Source organism: Dreissena polymorpha, chromosome 8, assembly GCF_020536995.1.
Source record: "Dreissena polymorpha isolate Duluth1 chromosome 8, UMN_Dpol_1.0, whole genome shotgun sequence".
Taxonomy (NCBI): domain Eukaryota; kingdom Metazoa; phylum Mollusca; class Bivalvia; order Myida; family Dreissenidae; genus Dreissena; species Dreissena polymorpha.
In genome coordinates, this window is record NC_068362.1 from 38,662,722 (window position 1) to 38,686,112 (window position 23,391).

Below are 23,391 nucleotides of genomic sequence, written 5' to 3' on the forward strand. Positions count from 1 at the left end.
AAAAAAATCTTGCAAGTCATGAGGTCCGATAACTTTTAAAATTTACCGGACCTCACCAGATTTTACCGGACTTTGTTCTTCCAAACAATAAAAAAAAAACTTTTATAGAGCTTATTTTTATTATAATGACGTTCACAACGTTTTATAATTCTAAATACAAACTAAATTTAAAACAGTTCTATGAAAATATTAATTTAGCGCTAAGTCCACTAGCTTTGAAAAGTTGGAAGTTCTGACTTCCAAGCCTTAAATTTTGGACATCCCAGATAATACAGTTGGAAGTCCACATTGTATTTCAATGAATATTTTAGTAAACCTACCGTATATGTTGATCACTGGATACATACATGTTCCAACACTATCCATTACTCTATAATCCATTATAATTGCGATTTCAATGTTCAAAACCAAAATATGACCAGTATTGACGCTGGTTTGTTTAATGTTTGGATGGGATAATTCCCATTGAACATGCATAAATCAAGTAACGCGATGAGCGAGCATCTAGCAATGTTAATATTTGGTTATAACGACCAATTAATGAGTGACTTTAATTTAATTTATTATTCATAAATTTAAGTATTTTTTCTAAGTTTCGATGTGTCAAAATTATTTATTGTGTGCATTAATTCCAATGAATTTTTTCATTTTAAAATACTAAATGTACAGAGTTGCACATCAATATTTACCGTAGTTACGGCACATGGTCTGTTTTGACACGCACGCTTCCCTTGCGTGGAACTTTACTCTGTCAGCAACAATTTTGCGCTCTTAATAAAACACAGGTTTTACATGGGATCATGTAAAGTGAATGATGCTGATGCATACAAAGGGACTTAAATAATATCATGTGGCTGTAGAAAAATTGTGTAATTCAGTTCTATAAATGGACTTGATATAATTGTACTGGAATTAAATTGTTACCGCATTCATTTTGTAACGGGTATAATTTTGTTTTCACAACTTACTCGCCATAAGTAATAAATTGCTCACCCTTTGCATTTAACTTCTCATGAAGGAACAATTGTTGTTTAAGCAATTGTTTACGCTAAATAGGTTTGATGATGATTATCCGACACCGTCTTTCATGGACTGTTTAATTACCTTTTGATATTTCGCAAATTTTAAAACTGTGATTCCTTGTGCATCAATCTGCGATAAACGCTAACTTCAAGACTGACATCAACCAAAAATAATGATCGCCAGTTAACCCTGCTGAGCTGTTTGATCAATACAAACCAGGTGCAATATTTGACTGGTTCTAAGAATCGCGCTTGGAGTTTGTTACATCAACAGCAAAAATAGCAATCAAAGCGCTGAAGGCACTGAAGATGTTCGCTATTGCATAATTTAACACGCAATTCATTTTTCAAAATCAATCGCAAGTTTGAAATGAACACACGCCATTCAACTTTAAAAAGTGTGTGTCATAGCGCACGGGTCGAGTTTTGTGTGCACTTTTTATCATCCTTATTATTTCATAGAAATAACTAAGACAAAATAAAAACAGCATGCTTTTTTGGAAGTTCTGAAAGCAAAGAAAGTATGATGAAAATGGTAATGAGAACTTAATATAAAGAAAATTTGCAGTCACCATCATATTAAAGGAATATTTTTTCTAATATCAAATGACTATCTCACCAAGAATATAAATTCATAATGAAAGTTCCGTGTACAAAACTTTTGATTTTTGACACCATATACAAATTCAAAATATACAATAATCTTCGTATCTTGTATATGGAGGAATAAAAGTATATAAACATTGCTGTTTATGCTTTACTTGTTACCCGAGCAGTTCACACGGTGTCAACAACGCTAACATAAACATAGGTATAGAGCACTAATGCGCTTTTAGGCAAAGCTGTTTCAGTTTTCATCTTTGTGACTTTAACATAACGCCAACAGACACGCATGAATATTTTCGAATATTTAATAAGCTGATTCGAGATACAACCTCTGAATTTTTGCTACATCACTGCGTATGTGCTCAATTCAAAGGATGTAGCACTGTTCAGTGTAAGGAATTCCGGACTACTCTCTGTATGCTCAAACGACACAAATTGTGGCCCTGTTACAATTACGCGTTACAATCCATCTCGCAGAATTTCAATTTCGCCTCCAAGATGAGAAAACAATCATTAGCGAAATAGTATAGTGTCACGATAAGAGAAAATTGTTTAATTATCATACCACAATGTTTGCCGTACTTGGTCAGCACGTCTGGAAATCATTCCTTAATGCGTCGATAGGCTGCCATTATTAACAAGTTTGCTATTTTGAATTCAATTTTGTATCAAAAAGCATTGTTTTTAAATGTGGGATTTTCAATTCGCAATGAGATTTGTAATGACCCTCGTCATGCGAAAATGGGTCTTATTCCATATGCGCCCATCATATAAATAGCCCACTCAGCTATCCCTCCTTCTGGTAAGGAGAAACATAACATATTGAGTGATTTTAAAGCGAACAGCGTCGCCTATGGCCTGACTGCGCAAGAGCACATGTTGGGTTTAACAAACGCTTGCCGAAACGCATAAGACCCATTTTCGCATGACGGCGCTATTGACGTGTGATTTAAATGTGACGAAAGAAAACTGCGTTTAAATCAAATATAAACATACGATATATTTCGACAATGAAGAAAGATACTCATAACAAGGCATATAAGGACACATATGAAGTGCTCTCCCGTAGTATATTTTTTATTTACTCACACTAATGTGTGGTTTGACAATGCTAGCACACATTTCATGCGGTGAATATGCAGCTTACAAGTGAAAAACACAACACAATAGTTTAACTTTTGTTTAATTGTATTCAATTATTTAGAAAAGTAAATTGCTAACTTTATTTCAAAGTCGGCGTATACGCCGCGGCTACATTTTTAAAATTGTTATAAATATATTTAATATAATATATTTAGTTGTTTTCGGTTTTAGCGATTATAAAGCATTTTCGAGGTTGCCTATAGTATGCCTGAGCAATTGATGAACTCATATCCAACTGTCAATGTATTGAGAACTGTGAATATAAACAAGCTAAACCTTCTACTAAGCTTCTACTATTGCGTTGCTAGCACCCGTAAATACAAAAGATCGCCGCTATGTGTTGAGAACCAAGAACGCTTTCCAGAAATACCCGATGTAGTAGCTTCAACGAGGTTATGAAACAGGTCATTCGTATTATTATTATAAATTATTTGTTATATTCAGGTAAAGCGATTATGATTTTTTTAGTCTATCGTATCGCTGAAGTTATTGTTGAACTTATGTTCAACGTTTTATAAATTGAGAATATAAATAAGCAGGGGTTTTTCTGCCTATTTTGGGAAAAGGAGTCTGATCAAATTGGGAATTTTTATCGACAAAATTGGTCATTTTGGGAATTTTTGCTTCTATGAAACGGCTCATTTGGGAAAAAATTGTGAACTAATCATGCTTAAATAATTCAGTGGTTTAACAAATAAATTTTATTTTATTTGTTATTTTGTCTTCTTTATGAAAACAGATGCAATATTGGGCATGTTCAACGTTAATTCAAGTACTGCAGTTTTGTTTTTCAGTTACAGTTACACTCTGTGATAAGAACTGAACAGTCAAAACCTTAAAGAAAATATTTTTTACCAAAACAAACACTGGTTAGTCACACAAGTTATAAGACACTTCATTCTTACAAAAAAAAAACAAAAAAAAAAATTTTTTTTTTTTTTGGGAAATTGGGATTTTTTTTTATAATTTCGGTTTGGGATCGGATGCGTTTGCTTTGGGAGTGCCTCCGTTGTCCGGAGGCGCAGACAGTGCTGAAAAACCCCTGATAAGCGTCAACTTTTTCCCAAATCTCTCAATTTACGACCTGTACTACGTCATTGAGTTGTATGTGAGAGCGTAACCTATTGCGTTGTTATCGCCCGTAAACTTTCCTTTGTTTATCGACAGGCGCATCTATTAATAGCCTCATATCATGAATGCCAAAACACCCGCAAAAAAGAACCACGTGACCAAATAGGACGCTAAACGCAAATACCATGCGACTACGACTTTAATTATGTAAGAACGCTCCGCAATTCCTCTGAAGCCGGGGCCTTGTGATTGCTTTTACGTAAAGAATTGACCTCTAACTGAAGTAAGCAAAGGAAACGCAGCACCTAATTGACCCATTCCTTCTATGTGCGAAGGCAGATTGAATTTTACTAATGTATGGTTTGCCTATTATAACACACATTATAATGCGGTAAATATGCGACTAAAAGTAAAAAACACTATAATTAAACTTTTGTTTTTAATTAAGTTATTTAGAAACCAAAATTCCAAACCTTATTTCAAAACAGCAAGACTACATTTTTTAGAGAATATTCTTGTTATATTTAAATGTTTTTTAACAGTTTCAGCGATAATGAATCATTTCTATGTTGTCTATCGTATCCCTGTAATAATTGTTGAACTCGTGGTCAACGTGTTATTAATTGAGACCTGTGAATATAAACAAGCGTAACCTTATACTAGTGCGTAATTCTCACCCGGACTCCCCTTTGTTTATCGCCAGCCTCAGATTTATGAATGAGATGAGCGAAAATACTACGTCACGCAGACGCAGCAGAAAGTGGACTATTTTAATCATTCATAAACAATCTCCTCCGCGACACGTGCAATACGATCATTGTTTTTTTTATTCTTTTCTATAAAACACCATTCGAAACTATTGCATTTAACACGATATTAATATAATGTTTCCATTTGTGAATAAACATAATTGGAGAACTCAAACCTCTTGCATAAATTATACAACTCTTTCTTCGCGCGTAGTGTAAGCGGGAATTGGGCTAATCATACCCAGGCCGTATCAACCTGAATTTTACATCAAGCACATTAGACGGTCGCTAAAGCGACCATCTAAAAATAGCAAGTTTGACTGGTTGGTAAAATCCGTTTTATTTAATAGTTAAATTATCAATCGAAGTAACATAAAGATAAACCAATCCGTTATTTTTAAACATATTTCATTTTTAACTAAAACACATTTTACATAGTTTTTTTGTCGGACACGAGATCTGACAGTTTTCGGAATCAGGACCTCAGCAAATTTTATCTGAAATGTCCAAGGTCCAATGTCTTTCGCATGGGTTGGCACATAGCCATTTTCACTTTGCTTCTTAGTGGGAAAGGATTACAGTACATGTATATAATATAGCAAGGCTCAAGTGTCTATTGTATCTCATGACATAGGTATTCATTCTACAGCGAATTTGTCTGCCCCTTTTGGAAAAGTACCAGTACCATTTAACGTACCAATTGGGGAAAGTTAGTGCAAAAAACCTGAAATCTGGAACATTGCAGCTGTGAAATCTTTAGCTTGGGAATTATGGGTCTTTTAAACTGCTTGGTATTAATTGCACACACAAATTAAATATTCATTTACATGGCTTTAAATGTTCAGTTTCAGTACCCATTTGATTAATGTTCACTACCAGATACATGTAATGCACTTTTGGAACAAAATTGATGCCATATTCCTTCCTTTTGGGACTTTTTAAGACAGTACTTGGGAATTTTGATGTTTTTCCTCTATTGGGAAAGTACCTTTAACGGGTACTTTTATAAAGTAGGACAAACATGGCTGCATGTACATGTATTTATGCTGTATAGTTTCACAGTGCATGTCTAAATACTTATGTTATTTATGTCTTTTTGTAAACCTCACTCATGACAATACAACAAAAGTGCATATTTTAAACCATATCACATGAGGTATGTAAACCATGTATAATGTAGGTATTTGTGTTCAACTGGGCATTCTCATACTTAGTTTATCACATGTTAGGGTAGAGTTACAGTTAAGTGTGCATGTTGGGTAATTTGTCGTCTGCTAAAATGTCACCTGCTGAATTTGTAAAATTAGCATTTTCTAATCTTCGGAAAAAAAATCCAAAGAATACTATCAGAATAGCAAACAGTTTGGATCCTGATGAGACGCCATGTTCCGTGGCGTCTCATCTGGATCCAAACTGTTTCCAAAGGTGTCACGTAATCGGATGTACTTTAGTGAAGATAAAACAAGTCTCTGATGTCTAAAATATTTCTTTTATTTTACTCTATTCCCTAACACCAAAATTGTTCTATAATAATTTCAAAGTCAAAGTAAATAACATAACGTGAATAATTCCTAAGAGAAAGCGAGGTACCGTCTGCCTATTTTGAGGGTTATTTATACTGATCCCGTTGTGTATTCGCTTAATTCGTGACCCACGCCTGTCAACAAGTAATGGACGTCAACGTGTGTATCTTGACGTATATAGACAGATGATGTATGATTCCTACAGATTTTACACCGCCTGTAATCGCGGGCCCCTATGTAATTTTGACAAGCCAATTTGTGTTCACAGGTGTATTCACACCTGGAACACGTATCGGAATGTCAGTCCTCCCTGCTTAATGTATTTACTAATTATTTATATGCATTTTACGAGTCACGAATCTTATGTTTTCTGGTCCTCCCCGCTTAATGTATTTACTAATTGCTTATATGCATTTTGCAAGTCACGATTCTTATGTTTTCTGTTAGTTACATCTCGCTGAAATATTTCTATTGACTTTTCATAAAGTAATATATTCATTATAACCCATTACATTACACATCTACATAATCAATTTTCAAATTTCATTACACCCTACCCGAAGGTTCTATCTCCTAAATTAGTTTGTTTATACAACAATAACACGACAATAACAACACAATAATGTACAATGAGATAAAGTCTATTATTATATATATTATATGTATACCCTACTCGAAAGTTCTATGACGTTACACAACTCACTCTTTCAAATGAATTTTTTCTATTATTATATATATTATATGTATACCCTACCCGAAGGTTCTATGAGATAAATTCTATTATTATATATATTATATATACATTACGTTACACAGGCCTTAAAAATTCGGTTCGAGCACTGAAAGAGTTAAGTGTGCATGTTTCATATTTAGTATAAATTATTAACACAATAAGATGAACATGACCACATAACTCAAAGTTAAACAGAAAATGCTGTATGCAAAAAAAACTTATAAATACAAACCGCATAAACAAATACCATAAAAAAAAACAGAAATGTAAATAAATCAGAGAAAGTAAGATTTAAAGCATTACACAAAGAAAAAAATATAAAATTGCTAGCTTCAATATTGCAGAAGTGACATTACATGAGCAATTTTGACCCATATATTTGACCTTGAAGGATGACCTTGACCTTGACCTTTCACCACCCAAAATGTGCAGCTCCATGAGATACACATGCATGCCAAATATCAAGTTGCTATATTCAATATTGCAAAAGTATTTATAACATAAGCGATTTGGGCCACATATATTTGACCTCTGACCTTGAAGGATGACTTTGACCTTTCACCACTCAAATTGTGCAGCTCCATGAGATACACATGCATGCCAAATATCAAGTTGCTATCTTCAATAATTCAAAAGTATTCATAAAATAAGCGATTTGAGCTACATATATTTGACCTCTGACCTTGAAGGATGACCTTGACCTTGACCTTTCACCACTCAAAATGTGCAGCTCCATGAGATACACATGCATGCCAAATATCAAGTTGCTATCTTCAATATTGCAAAAGTATTCATAAAATGAGCGATTTTGGCCACATATACATTTGACCTCTGACCTTGAAGGATGACCTTGACCTTGACCTTTCACCACTCAAAATGTGCAGCTCCATGAGATACACATGCATGCCAAATATCAAGTTGCTATATTCAATATAGCAAAAGTTATTGCAAAATGTTAAAGTTGGCGCAAACCAACCAACCAACAGACCAACCAACCAACAGATCAACCAACAGACAGGGCAAAAACAATATGTCCCCCACTACTATAGTGGGGGACATAAAAATGCAACTGTTGTTCAAACTATAACATTCTACCTGAAATTGACTATATAAAACTTAGATACGACTCTCAGCCTATCTGCTTTTTTTCTCTACAAATTCTGTATCCAAAATGGAATAAACGAAATACCATAAAAGTGGAAATTGTTGTCCATGATTTGCCTACGCGGGCTGCGCAGGCTAATGTGGATTAATACTTTACGCACATGCATTAAGCCCAGTTTTCCCAGAATGTTGCACAAATAAGCATAATAATAAATGCAGGTAAATAAATGAACACATGGGGATCGACGTTGCTAAAACCATCCCTTGTTTCAACAAGAGATGTGTTTGTCAGAAACACAATGCCCCCTAATGCGCCGTTTTTGTTTTGTTTTTTTACCTTTGGCCTTGAAGGATGACCTTGACCTTTCACCACTCAAAATGTGCAGCTCCATGAGATACACATGCATGCCAAATATCAAGTTGCTATGTTCAATATTTCAAAAGTTATTGCAAAACTTGACTGTAAGGTTAAAGTTTTGGGACAGAATGACAGACAGAAAGAAAGAAAGACAGACAAGCCAAAAACAATATACCCCCGATCTATCAATTCGGGGGCATAAAAATCAATTGACTCTAAGGGCCAGTCTCAATCAATAAATAAAAAGCAAAGCTCACATTGTCCTCGGGTATGATGCGCACTTTGTCCTCGTGTTTGCGTTTCACAGCCCCGTAGTTTTCGAGGGGATACTCCCGCCCGTTCAGTGAATACTTCTCTGACATTTCCCTACAATACAAAATTAGTGAACACATCAACAGATAAAAGTCGAAAACATGTAATGGCTTAACTCTTTCAGTGCTGGAACGGAATTTTGAAGGCCTTTGCAAACAGTTTGGATCCACATGAGACGCCACAGAACGTGGTGTGTCATCAGGATCCAAACTGTTTGCTATTCTGATAGTAGTCTTTGAATAAAATCGAAGAAAATGCTAATTTTAGAAATTCAGCATTTTAGCAGACGACAAATTTCCCGGCATGTTATGGATTAAGAGTCCGTCTTGTTACTGATCCCCCACTCTGGCAGCGTTACAATTTTTTTGAGTCCTTCATCCTTATTTTTTTAATCTATATTGTTTTCGCACAACAGATATAACTGCTATCAGTCGTTATTATTTGAAATACAAGAACTAACAAGAGCTGTCTCTATAGGATGACATATGCTCCCGAAAACGCTTTGATAGAAGTTATTTAGCATTTTTCGAAACCTAAACGCAGATTTCGAAACCTAATCGCGGACCCTAAGTTCAAGGTCAAAGGGGTCAAAATTTGTGTGCGTTTGGAAGGGCCGTGTTCATATACACATGCATACCAAATATAATGATTACATCTGAAGCGACATAGAAGTTATGAGCATTTTTAGAAAGCTAAACGCTAAGTGTGATGGACAGACAGACGGACGGACAGTGCGATCACTGTATGTCCTCTTTCGGGGGCATACAAATCATAACCCAAATTTTACTTCTAACATGGAATTTGCAAACATACAATTCTCCCATATTCTGTGTAAATCCTGTGTCCAGATCAAAAGCAAGCAACAATGATGGCATCTGCTTGGAAAACCTGGGGGTATAAGTTGCACAAAAAATAATTGTTGATCTAATTACTTTTGTTATAATTAATTAAGCGCATTTTAACAAGATTTTATGGTGCAATATTTACATTCAACTATTTTTAACAACATCAAAAACTATATTGTACATGTATATTAACCCTTACAGTGAGGGAACCGAGTTGTGAAGGCCTTTGCAAACAGTTTGGATCCAGATGAGACGCCACAGAACGTGGCGTCTCATCTGGATCCAAACTGTTTGCTATTCTGATAGTATTCTTTGAAAAAAAATCGAAAAAAATGCTAATTTTAGAAATTCAGCAGACGACATTTTAGCAGACAACAAATTACCCAGCATGCAAAGGGTTAAACACTTTGAATGTTCAGATTCAGTATTGACCATTGACAGGCAGCAATATAATACACCTTCACGTGGATGAAGTGAAATTCTGCTGCATGTATCAATTTGACTTTCTGCAAGTTGCAGCTGCATGTCAATTTGAAATACAATGGATGACATATAGTGTTTTTCGAACTTTTTCCAAAGTCCCTTTTTGCATGGCGCAGCGCAGAGCTCCAGATAAGGTTTTGTGAAATTCTTAAATTACAACCAGTTTTTCAAAAAGAATTCTTAACTCTGAAATTTTATTCTTAACGTTACTACTAAGTTTTGGAAAATAATTCTTATTTTTTCTAAATGACCTCAAAATAAATAATAATGGTTATTTTCATGCAAAAAAATCAAAATAAACATACTAGCAACTTTATTTATACGAGTTCAACAGTGTCTTTTCAGTATTATACAATTTTATTTTTCAAATACCTTCATATGCCCATACTGTGCTTAGATGGCATGCCTTAGATGAATTCTTACATATTTCACAATTAAAACGGGTCTCCCCTTCAATCTTTTCAACGATTAGCCACAGGACTTGTCCCTTCCACTCGTTCAATGTTTTTTTTTGTGTTTAAGTTTGGACCCGTCGTGTCTCGCTTTTTTGTTTAGCTTTTCCGACTGTGTCAGCAACTGAACATACAACATCGTATAAGATCTTTTCTATAACGTCTTTCTTAACATTTAACTTCGGCTCACTTTGCGTACAATATGTTAAAAGCGTGTTTTTGCACGCTTTGCAGTTTTTAAGACCCTCTGGGCGCCGCCATTGTTTTTTGACAGATAGACTGTATTCGCCGCTTTTGTTGGAAAAATGCGCTTTGTTAAACAAACCCGATAACCATTCTATATACGCACCGCAAAGATCTTAAATACACGAAAAGAACTCAATAAAAATTGATACGAACCGATGTAAAAATAATATTCGTAACTTGATTTTGTAATTCTTAATGGTACGACAAGATTTTAAAATAAATGCGTAACGGACTTGAAAATAATTTGTAATTACGAAAATACGACCCTTATCTGGAGCTCTGGCGCAGCGCCATGCCGCCTTTTTTAAGTGCCACTCTGCTCTTTTCATAGGCAAAAGCCACCACAGGCCCTTATTGATAACATCTTAATTGCCCCTTGACCAAACTTCTTAGCTGACTAGTATCAGAGAATGCCCTCACAAAAGTGAAGATTCCTGCGGTTGTGAATAAGTCATGCGTGAATAAGCCCGTGTCAATCTTTGTTATACAAATGTACCAAGCACACTAATAGTTCCGTATTGTGTACTCCTCCATGATAAAATCGTGGACAGTAACTTATGAGACTTAAGATGAAAACCCAGTCTAATCCTGGTGGAAATTGTGCATTTCATGCATAATACAGTAATATCAATTCATTTATTTATATGCGTAATTTTTTTTTTTAAACAAACACAAACCAATTGTATCTTTATCGTTATTGTCTTCTAGATAATTAATTATTGAAACAATTACTGTACCGTATACTAATTAAACAAAATGCAAATCGCGAATTTGGCTATACATGTACGCACCTGTCGCTTACATCATTTTCACAAGAAAGCGGACAATACAGTTCTAGTATAAATTGTCACTGTTTGCAAAAGAGGAGATCATACATTTAGAAGTGATAAATTAAATGCCTGTGATTACCAATGATGCATAAAACCTTTAAGATACCAACTGCGGCAACAACATATTTATTAGTACTCCACTAAGTGGATGTATGCAGTGATTTTTTTTGCTTTTATTTGTTACAGCCTGTGCCATTTGAATTGGGAAAATTAGCACGATAAACCGTGAAATTGGGAAAAATAGCGCAATAAACCATGAAATAGGGAAAAATTAAGCATTATAAATATTATTATAAGTAACTGAATTAATATTGTTTTTAAGTGCATGTTCAGGGGGTTTCTAGCCATTTGGGGAAAAGGAGTCTGGTCAAATTGGGATTTTTTTAATCAATTAAAGTTGCAAATTTGGGAATTATTTATGACAAAAAGGACTAAATTAAAGTTATTTATTTTGTAGGATGTTTAAAAAATAAAGTTGAGATCCAGAGTTAAGAAATCATAATTTAGTCATAAGATAGTTCTTTCTTAAAAAATAAAATAAAAAAATTAATGTTTTTGAAAATTGGGCTTTTTTTGGGAAATTTTGGTCAGATTTTTTGGAAAAAAAAGTGGAATTTTGCAATTGGGAAGCAGCCGAAAATCGGTGGTAATTTGGGGCAAAAAAAATCACTGGTATGTCATGGAAACTATTGTTTGCCAATTTATTAGCGTTCAGTTTACTCGTAAAGTTTTAACATCTGACACGATTATCTTTAGAAAATGGGAAAACAAACTCGGTTCCATTTATATGTTAGTGGATCTGTGTATAATAGAACTTAAATGGAAGAAAATGCAATGTAATTATATTAATATTGATTGGAGTAAGAAAAATACATCAATAACCATAAAATGTGCTATTTTATTTTTTTATGTTTTTCAACAACTGCCTCTGCTGCGATTGAATGTTTCTCCCAAAACCAGGTATTTACAGAACATTTTGCCCTTTTTTGCCTAAACTGTGCGTTTAAATGCCCTTTTTCAATATAATGCGCCATACCCCTTTGCTCTCCAGAGAAAAACACTCACATAGTCCAGATTATGGCATGCATAATGGAAGCAAGTTTGTTTTTTTTGGTTGCACTTCACGACTGTGATTGTGATGTACAATGATGTACATCATTGATGGTGAGAAAATATAGATGCAACTATAGTTGGTTATGAAAGTTAGGTTATGCCTCAGTCACAAATAATCAGGTCGCCGGCCGATGTGTCCAATCTCCAGGCATCCAGAAGAAGGGACACGTCGGAGCCGTCCGGGGTCCGATGAGTGATGCAGTTTAATACCACTGTCACAAATTGAGCCAGATCACTGTCCATTGACTCCAATCATATTTTTCCGATCAACGAGCTGGTGCCTGACCCATGATCGCATCGTCACAGGGTCATTTTGTAGCATCGGGCGGCGTCTGAATTAAATTTAAGTCTCACTTAAAATTGTACCCGACGTCGGGCTCGGGAAGGAATAGAGTTGAGCAGCGCTACGGTAAGCTTTTAAAAGTTGGAAGTCCTGACTTCCAAGCCTAAAATTTTGGACGTCCCAGGCATAAATTTTGATGTCCCACTTTTATTTCAGAATTTTAATATACGTACATGTTCCAACTCTATCCATTACCTGATTATCTTCTATTATTACGACTTCTATTTTCTAAATCAAAATACAGCCAATATTGACGTCTGCAAACCTCCGCCATTTTACGCAAGTGCATATACAAATTGAATTGTGGGATGGGGGAATTCCCATTGAACATGCATTAATCACGTGACGTGATTTGAGAGCATAGAGCACTGTTCATATTAAGTAATTAAGACAAATCAACGACTGAATTTAAAATGTTACATGTACCTCCTTTCAGAAAAGTTTGCGTAAGTGAAAGCAAATTTCTCAGTATAAAAACGCGTCTTTCTTTAAATTTTACCGAGTACACTTCATTCCCAATCGCGATATAACTTGTCAGGTCATTCATGCATGTAGACCAATAAGTATGTATAGTTTGGCAATCTCAAAACACGTTATTTAACTATTTATTGCATTATGTGTTATGGCCATTGATATAACAAAATACATTTATCAATTTCAGAAATTTCAAATGCGTATAATTAAACGTGTTATCCGAAATCATTTCCAGATTTTATTATTCACGGAAAGTAATGAAAATTCTATCAACAAATAAACATTTCTCGTGTTTTTCGTGTACCGATCATGAGAAACATGAGAAAATTAGACATCATGTACAACATCACGTCATTCTTCCTAGGGGAAAGCGTGAACTTAAATACTTAATTGCTGAATAAAAACTTCATAGCACAGAGGTTGCCAGCTTCACGTGGGGTAGGCGTGTTTTTAGCTGACTGAGCGCTGATTGGCTGATGGGCTTACCGAGAAGAATTTGATTGACAGCTGGAAAAATCAATATTGGCCACTCACTGAGAGAAATTCATTGAAAACAGTAGCTCTTAGGCGGAGTTAATGGTCTGAATAACCCGATTTTACTGTTGACATGAGTATGTATTGTGTATTAGAAAATAGCGTACATGCGAATTATCGGACTTCCACCATTTGCATAATGGATGTACGACTGCCGTTTTTCGGGCGTAATTTACGCCCAGACGTCCACTTACGGAAGTGCAGGAGTTGAGAGAAAGAAGATCAGACTCACGGTTATGGTCCGGCGATAGCCAGACATTGAATTTGTTGTACATGTATCATGACGACCTCTGTTGGTATATGTTCCTGGGAAATACCTTCAATTTTGCACAAACACGTACAATGAATCTGATGTCGGGCGAAATCTGGTCATAAATCTTTTGTTTTTTTAAGAGCAACATTTTTTTATCTCCCATGCAGCTCTACAAGTTACACTTTCTTAAAGTAAACATTTAAAACACTTCAATTCCCTTTTTTTAAGCATTTGGGCTAGACTGAACTTTACCGGTACGCAGTTGTTTACCACTATCGACAAAGCGGGGGTTGGGGGGCGGTAGCCCCCGATACTAAGGGAATATATAGGATAAAAAAGATTATAAAGTGTTGCGTTAGTTGTTATGTGTTAGGTATCAAGGGTTAGGGTAAGGGTACGCTGTTTGATGTTAAGTGTTGTGTACCGGTAAAGTTCAATCAATCGTCCCAGCATTTGTTAGCAAAAATACAACACTAATTTCTAAAATTTGTCAAAGCACCGCGATTTTTCCCAATCCAAAGGGATCCGGCCCTTATCCCGAAATGGTAAAAATAACAGTGAGAATCATACGCTACAGTACATTTTGTACAGGAATTACCCCACCCACATCTATTCAATATATCAATCACATCAAAATGTTATTTTATCAATGTTAATTCCATAACAACAAACAAATATCACTTACCAAAGATGTAGTAAAATAGTCAGATATTTATTCCTCAAACTTTATGCGAAATATCCATTCATGATTTATACGCGACCGCTATTACACAAGACACTCACAGCCGTAACAAACATAAACAATTATTAACAGCCATGTTCGATAACGATTCAGATTAAGACGTCAACACACCTAACAGAACCAAATACCACCATAAGAAAGATTGATTATACTGGTTTAGACGTCGTAGATAAAAGGGAAAAGGAATGTGCAGATAGTGCACGTATAAATCAGTTGGACTAAAATGTAGAGAACACAGGTGAATCATATAATACAAATAATCGTTACAAAATAGCTATCCTCATTTAAAATATAGTTGTTACATCTGTTTTTACAGATTTGTAGAACTACCGAATTTCCCGTTTTTACAGAAAACCCCCAGAAATGACCGTATGTTTTACTTCCTTAACTTAAGGATTTATAAAATAAACCATGTATAAATTGTTCACCTAAATTCATACCCAACTGAGCATCTTCGTACAGTTTACACCTCCTAGCAAATAGGCGCCGGCACAAAATCTATTTAGAATGAGTGCTCTATCGCTCTATCTGAAGAGGTAATATATGAGCATAGTAAAATATACAACATTTAACAATTGGAATGCAATTATCACAGATTTTGAATCACAATGCATTGATTGATCACATTTTTAAATATCACAGTCAAAATTAATCAATTACATTCAGTTACAGGCAACCAGTCAGTATAGCTCGATTGGTCACTGTCAGCTCGGGTACTACTTACATGTACCCCGGGTACTCTTAAGTATACTTACATGTACCCCAGGTACGGTAAATATACGTAATTGTACCTGGTCGATATTAGACTGTACCCAAGTTGTATTCCAGCCCAAAATCCGATGTAAAACACGCTACCGATTATCTTAAATGAATTTCTCTTTTAAAAAAATTGCATCAACACGCTTTTTTAGTATGAGTTTCGATAATATAGTGGCCATTTTACAGAAAATTGACATAAATGTGAATATAATTGATTTCAAAAAAATAGCTGACAACGACCGATTTAGCGTTACATTTTTCGGGTACGTTTTAGTATATTTACCGTACCCGGGGTACATGTAAGTATACTTAGAGTACCCGGGGTACATGTAAGTAGTACCCGGGCCGACAATGACCAATCGAGCGTCAGTGATCAGATGCCAAACTAGGAGATCCAGCTCTCTACCTACACAAACAAGTGGCTAAACCTCACACTATGGCATTTTATACCGGTTTTAGAGCGCCCACACATCACACTTGTATCAGATTTATTCACAAAGGATCGTCTAAATGACAGTTGTATCCCCCGACGTCATCCTACAGTAGTCTGTAGCACTCAACAACTATCTGGAAGAGAGGGGCCAGATATTAAACGGGTGCCAATCTAACGCTTACTTTTCAGGTCCGTTGCGGATCTACTCAGTAGTGTACATGTACATACTAGCGCATCTTTATTATTGCCTACATCTTTGCGCTTGCTTAATGCAAATCCATTTTATAGTGGTTGTTTTTCGAAATCAGCATCGTCCCGGTGTAATTGTAGCAATGATGATGCAAACCATAGGATTATTTGTATTTTATGTAAAGTTATGGAGACTATTGTCAGCGAAGAAATTGTAAAACATATGAGAGTGAATGGGTTATTTAGTGCTAAGCAATGTAACTTTATCTGGTGGTTCGACTGTTTTGCAACTTTTGACACTTATAGATAGGTGGACTGAAATTGTAGATAAATGGGGGAGCTGTAGATGTGGCCTAATGTGATTTCATGAAGGCATTTGATAAAGTAAGTCATGCATAGTAAATTCACAAACTGAAAATGTATAGTTTTGGTCCAAAAATATATAGACTGGTTACAGGCTTTTTTAAGCAACCTAAAACAACGTGTCATAGTAAATGGATCGAGTTCAGAATGGAATAGTATTACGAGTGGTATACCGCGAGGATCTGTGCTCGGGCCGATATGTTTTGTACTATATATAAATGACTCGCCCTAGAGTATATCTGTGCTCGGGCCGATATGTTTTGTACTATATATAAATGAATCGCCCTAGAGTATATCAAATGAAAGTAAGATATTTCTATTTGCAGACGATACTTAAATCTTTAGGCAAATAATGACTTTTGATGATCGTGAAGTGCTTTTTGAAATGAAAGAATGGGCAGATAAATTGAAGTTAAAATTTCACCCAGACAAATGTAAAGTGATTTGATGTGGTAACAATAAAACTAGTGATTTTGAATAAAAGTTAGACAAAACTTTAAACATATGGCAAAGTGTACTGAAGAGAAAGATATAGGTGTCGTTATTGATAACAAATTAAAATTTGACAAACATATAAATGAAAAAGTTAATAAAGCAAATTAAGTCGTTGAGTATTTTGCGAACGTTTGAATATGTAGATAAGAAAGTTTTTTAAACTCTGTTCACATCGTTGGTAAGACCTCATTTAGAATGTGCGAATCCAGTCTGGAATCCACAACTGAAAAGACATGGAAATGTTAGAAAATGTTCAAAGGCGTACGATAAACAAGTGCCTGGTTTATCTGAAATGTCATATGAGGAGAGATTGAAGGATCTGAAATTACCTACTCTGCTTATAGAAGATTACGAGGAGACCTCATTGAAGCATATAAAACAAGACTATTGCCAAGCAATATATGTCCCCTACCGGCTCCACCATTGTCAGACATTCCCCATTTGTCAGATTTTTTTTATTTGTTTCCATAGCAACCAGAATTTTTGACGTAGGAACAAAATGAAATGATGTGCATAATGTCCATATTGCCATCCATCCATGTTTCAAGTTTCATAAAAACAATATGATGAACTTTTTAAAGTAATCGCAGGATCCAGAAAACTACCATTTTCATAAGTATTTCTAGACTATTTGTTGCCATAGCAACCAGAATTTTTGACGTATGAACAAAATGAAATAATGTGCAAAATGTCCATAGTGCCATCTATCCATTTTTCACGTTTCATGAACAAATATGAAGAACTTTTAAATTTATCGCAGGATCCAGAAAAGTGTGACAGAGTCACAGACGCACAGAGCGAAAACCATAAGTCCGCTGCGGTGAAACTGGTAGGGGACAATAATTACTATGAAATACGAACCAGCCGTTTCAAACTTATTCGAGAAAAACACTAGTCAATCAACATTTACAAGGGGGCATGAGCATAAACTTTTTAAATGGCAATCAAGACTGGATGTTAGGAAATAATCGTTTTGTTACCGGATTGTGTACATATGGAACAAATTACCCGAACATGTAATATCTGCTAATACGGTACACTCTTTTGAAAGACAAATAGATAAATTCCTAAGCGATCAACCCATAAAATATCATTTCACGGTGTCTCAAATTTACTAAAAGTTTTTAGGATAATTCCAGTGATGAAAACGAGGAGCTAGCATTAAAGGATGGGGACTCAACCTACTGCTGGAACGACATCTGTAAGTATCTGTATTACATCGCAACTGGACTTCGATAGGCTAGAAAATAAACAATTAATTTACACCCATATATTCTCACAAATTAACACATACATCTATTTTGTGCAATTTATTCATACACATATGCATATAAATGTTGAGGTTCACATTTTTATCTTGAAATAATGACAATTTATGCAAATGTATATGAAATTCATTAAATGTCACATAACAATATACATAACAATTCAATAAAGATGACTTTAATAGTAACAAACAAATCGGCAGATGTCTTCATTACAGGACTTGCAGCATGCCTGAAGTGTTGAGCATGCAGTGTGGGAGAATGTATTATTAGGGATGACACTTTCCGCTTTAATGAGTGTGCTAATTTCGTTTGAAGGAAGTCTCTTCTTCGGACAATCCAGTTTAGGCCGAGTGTCATTCTTGATTAGCCAATGATGCATGTGCACTGCACAGAGCTTACACTTCCATTCGCCAAATTAGCCAATGGCTACTAAGAGGGAAATTTGGCAACAAAGCTTTCGACATTACATGATCACCCATAAAATATCCAAAACAATAAGAATTAAAGGGATCTTTTCACGGTTTGGTTAATTGACAAAATTGAAATAATTTGTTTCAGATTCGCAAATTTTCGTTTTAGTTATGATATTTGTGAGGTAACAGTATTACTGAACATTTACCATAGTCCAATATAGCCATTATATGTATCTTTTGACGATTTGAAAACCTAAAAATTATAAAGCGTTGCAACGCGAAACGATTGAATAATTTGGAGAGTTCTGTTGTTGTCGTTTAAATTTATGAAACTACGAAGATTGCTTATATAAGTTATAAAATACTTAAACTGTGTATACCCGGCGGAATAGCCGAGAGGGCTAATGCGTTTTTACTTCAGACTAACTCCAGGACTCCGGGGATCACTAGTTCGAGCCCTGGTTCGGGCTACTTTTTTTTCCTTTTTTTAATTTTATTCTTGATTTTTTACTGGAGCTTTTAAGATCCAATGTTTACATTTATCAATATAAAGCATTTAATGACAAACTTCAAAATATGCCAAAATCTGTGAAAAGGCCACTTAAAAACATAAAAAGGTAAATTTGAGCTGCCCGAGGGAGCCATGCTGCAAAGGCTTTTATCCCATTTTCACCGTGACATTGACGGTATAACACGTTGTGGAATATACTTGCTTGTATTCAACACTGTGGAATATACCTGTCGCGTGCACGGACTACTTTTTAAATGACGTCATGCGATATGTGCTAAAATTAGGTCGATACTGTTTGGTTCATTGATCGAATTTAAAGGTCACCCATTAGAAGAAAATGTGCATATTTTGCAGAAAAACATATGAAATATTCACCAAAAGAAATGTTGAAATGAAATATGAAATTACACGATTTTTGTTTTGTTATTTTTTTATTTATAACAAAGTCGACAAAACTTAATTATTCAAAATTATACGACCTTCAACCTTTAAATCTAGTCATATGACATAATTTTTCGCCATCCGTATAATGAATCAGCTGATTGATGGCGTTATAAAATGACATACTTATTGCGTCATTTTCCCCATTTTTGTTGACGATTTATTATAAACGCGACTTATTTCACATGTTTTCTACATGTACTGTATGTCGACATATCTGAATTGTCAATTGATCACATTTTCCTTATTTCGTGTAATGTGCATTGTTTATAACCAAAGCATATACTTTTGACATTTAACTTAAATATTAAGAATGTACAACAAGCCATACACATATCGCACAGTTCATGAATAATCTGCTATGTTTGCTTTCCTATTTAATTCACGTTTTGCATAGAGCTGTGTAAAGTATAAGATGGTAAAAATAGCACCACACTGGAATTGGGAACGTCCCATTTTGTACACGGGTATTTTCTACTCATTTATCGGTTGTGTACTGGAATGTTTTCCATTCTTTGTGTATTTATATATTAAATTATTTTCTCGTACAATAAGGGAATTTACCATAGATAAATAAAACATTGTGCAAGTTTAAACATAATTATGTTTGTATGCAGAAATATGCAAATGCAACCGAGTTTACCAACGGCTATTATTAGATAAACTGCTCCGGTTCATTTGAACAGCAGTAATGTAGAGTACATGACGTAGCGTGTGACGAAGAAGAAAGTTTATCGCGTTCATAAACTCATTTGAATAAAGTGATAGAATGGCATAAGGGTCTTTATTTAACTATGCTAAAATAATTATTAAAGACCCTAGATGCAAAATCGTCAATTATTGAGTAAAATGGATTATTAGATGGATTTTAAAGGATTATTACAGGTAAGATACTAGTTCTTACGTGTTTTGATTTTTGTTTGTACTTTTGTCGTTCCCTGTTCTCGGGGAAATGATTTTAACATGGGCGCCATTGATGCATCGGATCACACACGGCATACCCATAACATTATATAAACAAGAGCACCGCCTTGCGGGTGCAGACCGCTCATCTATTTTCTTTTTAAAGGTGAAGGGACTCTCATTTTCAATCACAAAGGAGGGAGGAGTGGAGTGAAGAGGGGTGTATAGTGTGGGGTTGTGGACATTTATTACATTATCTTCCAAAAAAGCGAAAAAAAAAAAAAAAAAAAAAAAAAAAATCGGGGGGGGGGGGGGGGGGGGTATAGTGTGAGGGTGTGGTGATAATTTGTGAGATGATCTTAAAAAAAAAAAAAAAAAAAAAAAAAAAATCAAAAAAAAAATTTGGGGGGGGGGTGGGGGGGGTGGGGTGGGGGTATAGTGTGAGGGTGTGGTGGTCATTTGTGAGATGATCTTATAAAAAAAAAAAAAAAAAAAAAAAATTAGGGGGGGGGGGGAGGGGGGGGAGGGGGGGGAGGGCACGGGGGATGGTTTGGGTGAAGTCTATTGTGGTATGTCAGGTAAGAGTAGTTTCATCAAAGTATCAATCAAATCTAATCATAAATAAAGAAGTTATGGCAATTTTAGCAAAATTTAATAATTTGACCTTGAGAGTCAAGGTCATTCAAAGGTCAAAGTAAAATTCAAGTTGCCAGGTACAGTAACCTCATGATAGCATGTAAGTATTTGAAGTTTGAAAGCAATAGCCTTGATACTTCGAGTGGATCGAAACACAAAATTTAACCATATATTAAAAGTTACTAAGTCAAAAAAGGGCCATAATTCCGTAACAATGACAACCAGAGTTATGCAACTTGTCCTTTTACTGTACCCTTATGATAGTTTGTGAGTGTTCCAAGTATGAAAGCAATATCTATGATACTTTAGGGGTAAAGTGACCAAAACATAAATCTTAACCAAATTTTCAATTTTCTAAGTATAAAGGGCCCATAATTCCGTCCAAATGCCAGTCAGAGTTACATAACTTTGCCTGCACCGTCCCCTTATGATAGTTCATAAATCTTGCAAGTATGAAAGCAATAGCTTTGATACTGTAGGAATAAAGTGGACCTAAACACAAAACTTAATCAAATTTTCAATTTTCTAAGTATAAAAAGGGCACATAATTCTGTCAAAATGCCAGTCAGAGTTACATTACTTTGCCTGCACAGTCCCCTTATGATAGTTAGTAAGTGTTGCAAGTATGAAAGCAATAGCTTTGATGCTTAAGGAATAAAATGGACCTAAACACAAAACTTAACCAAAATTGTCAATTTTCTAAGTATAAAAAGGGCACATAATTCTGTCAAAATGCATGCCAGAGTTATCTAACTTTGCCTGCCCAGTCCCCTCATGATAGTAAGTAAGTGTACCAAGTTTGAATGCAATAGCATTGATACTTACTGAGAAAAGTGGAACTAAACGCAAAACTTAACCAAAATTTGCAATTTTTTAAGTACAAAAAGGGCACATAATTCTGTCAAAATGCACGCCAGAGTTATCTAACTTTGCCTGCCTAGTCCCCTCATGATAGTAAGTAAGTGTACCAAGTTTGAATGCAATAGCATTGATACTTTCTGAGAAAAGTGGACCTAAACGCAAAACTTAACCGGACGCCGACGCCAACGCCAACGCCAACGCCAACGCCAACGCCGACGCCAAGGTGATGACAATAGCTCATAATTTTTTTTCAAAAAATAGATGAGCTAAAAAACACGTTCTGCGCGTCCTTAAATTCGTCGTCCGAAGTCGGAAAACGTATTGCCCTGTATATTTTGTCAAATAGTGTCAGCCGCTGCAATTGTCTGTTTACTCGTCAAAATTGTCAAGGTCTTCGATAGCGAAAGAAACTTCAGCGTACAGTTTATTTAGTATTGACAGACCTGTACAAAGTCGCGCCAGTCAAAAATCATAAAAAAGCGACATTTAAAGTTATGGTAGCCAGAACTAGGTCGTCGATGGTGTACATGTATGTTGACATCGACAGCATTTTGTCAGGAGCAATCGCCGCCATATTGGATTTTGATCATTTTCTTTCGAAAATAAAATTAATTATAGTAAAGTAAAATCTTCTTTTCGCGGTCGTAATGTGTTAAAATTCGCATACTGCGTAAAATTGAATGTAGTCATATGGTGCTATTTTTACTTGTTTTACAGTTTGTGTGTGAATTTTTTAAAGACTATTTTGCGTACCAGAACAAATACATGTATATCACTACGCATGGTTACATTTGTTAGATTTTAAGCGCTTTATGACTGAATTAAAATTATTGTTAAGGTCATTAGATCTATTTATGTTAAATGTCACGTTGAAAAAATCAAATGGGATAAATAGAATACTAGGATTAGCGTTGAATACAGAGAAGTTTATGTTGCTCGGCTCGAACACCGAAAGCGCTCGCCAAGGCTCGCGCTTCCGGCGTTCTAAGCCTCGCAACATAAACTTCTCTGTATTCAACACTAACCTAGTATTCTCTATATCTGGGACGACACTTTGTGAAGCTTATAAAGAAACATTTGGTGTGAACTCAATCAGTAGCCAGTAAGCCATGTAATGACTCCACTGCCATGTTTCCCTCTGGGACAACACTTTGTGAAGCTTATAAAGAAACATTTGGTGTGA

At 35.2% G+C, this 23,391-nt stretch overlaps 1 protein-coding gene across 1 annotated transcript in view; it reads right to left on the reverse strand.

Moving 5' to 3' along the window:
- The window catches only part of LOC127840455 (anoctamin-7-like), an 81,230-nt gene extending 66,206 nt beyond the window's left edge, over positions 1-15,024 (reverse strand). Inside the window, exons 1-2 of the mRNA XM_052368873.1 lie at positions 14,880-15,024; positions 8,567-8,675 (exon numbers count right to left, since the gene is read on the reverse strand). Coding sequence (XP_052224833.1) covers positions 8,567-8,671 — 105 coding nt within the window. The 5' untranslated portion in view covers positions 8,672-8,675; positions 14,880-15,024. The remainder of the gene's footprint in view (positions 1-8,566; positions 8,676-14,879) is intronic.
- Between the last annotated feature and the right edge of the window lie 8,367 nt (positions 15,025-23,391).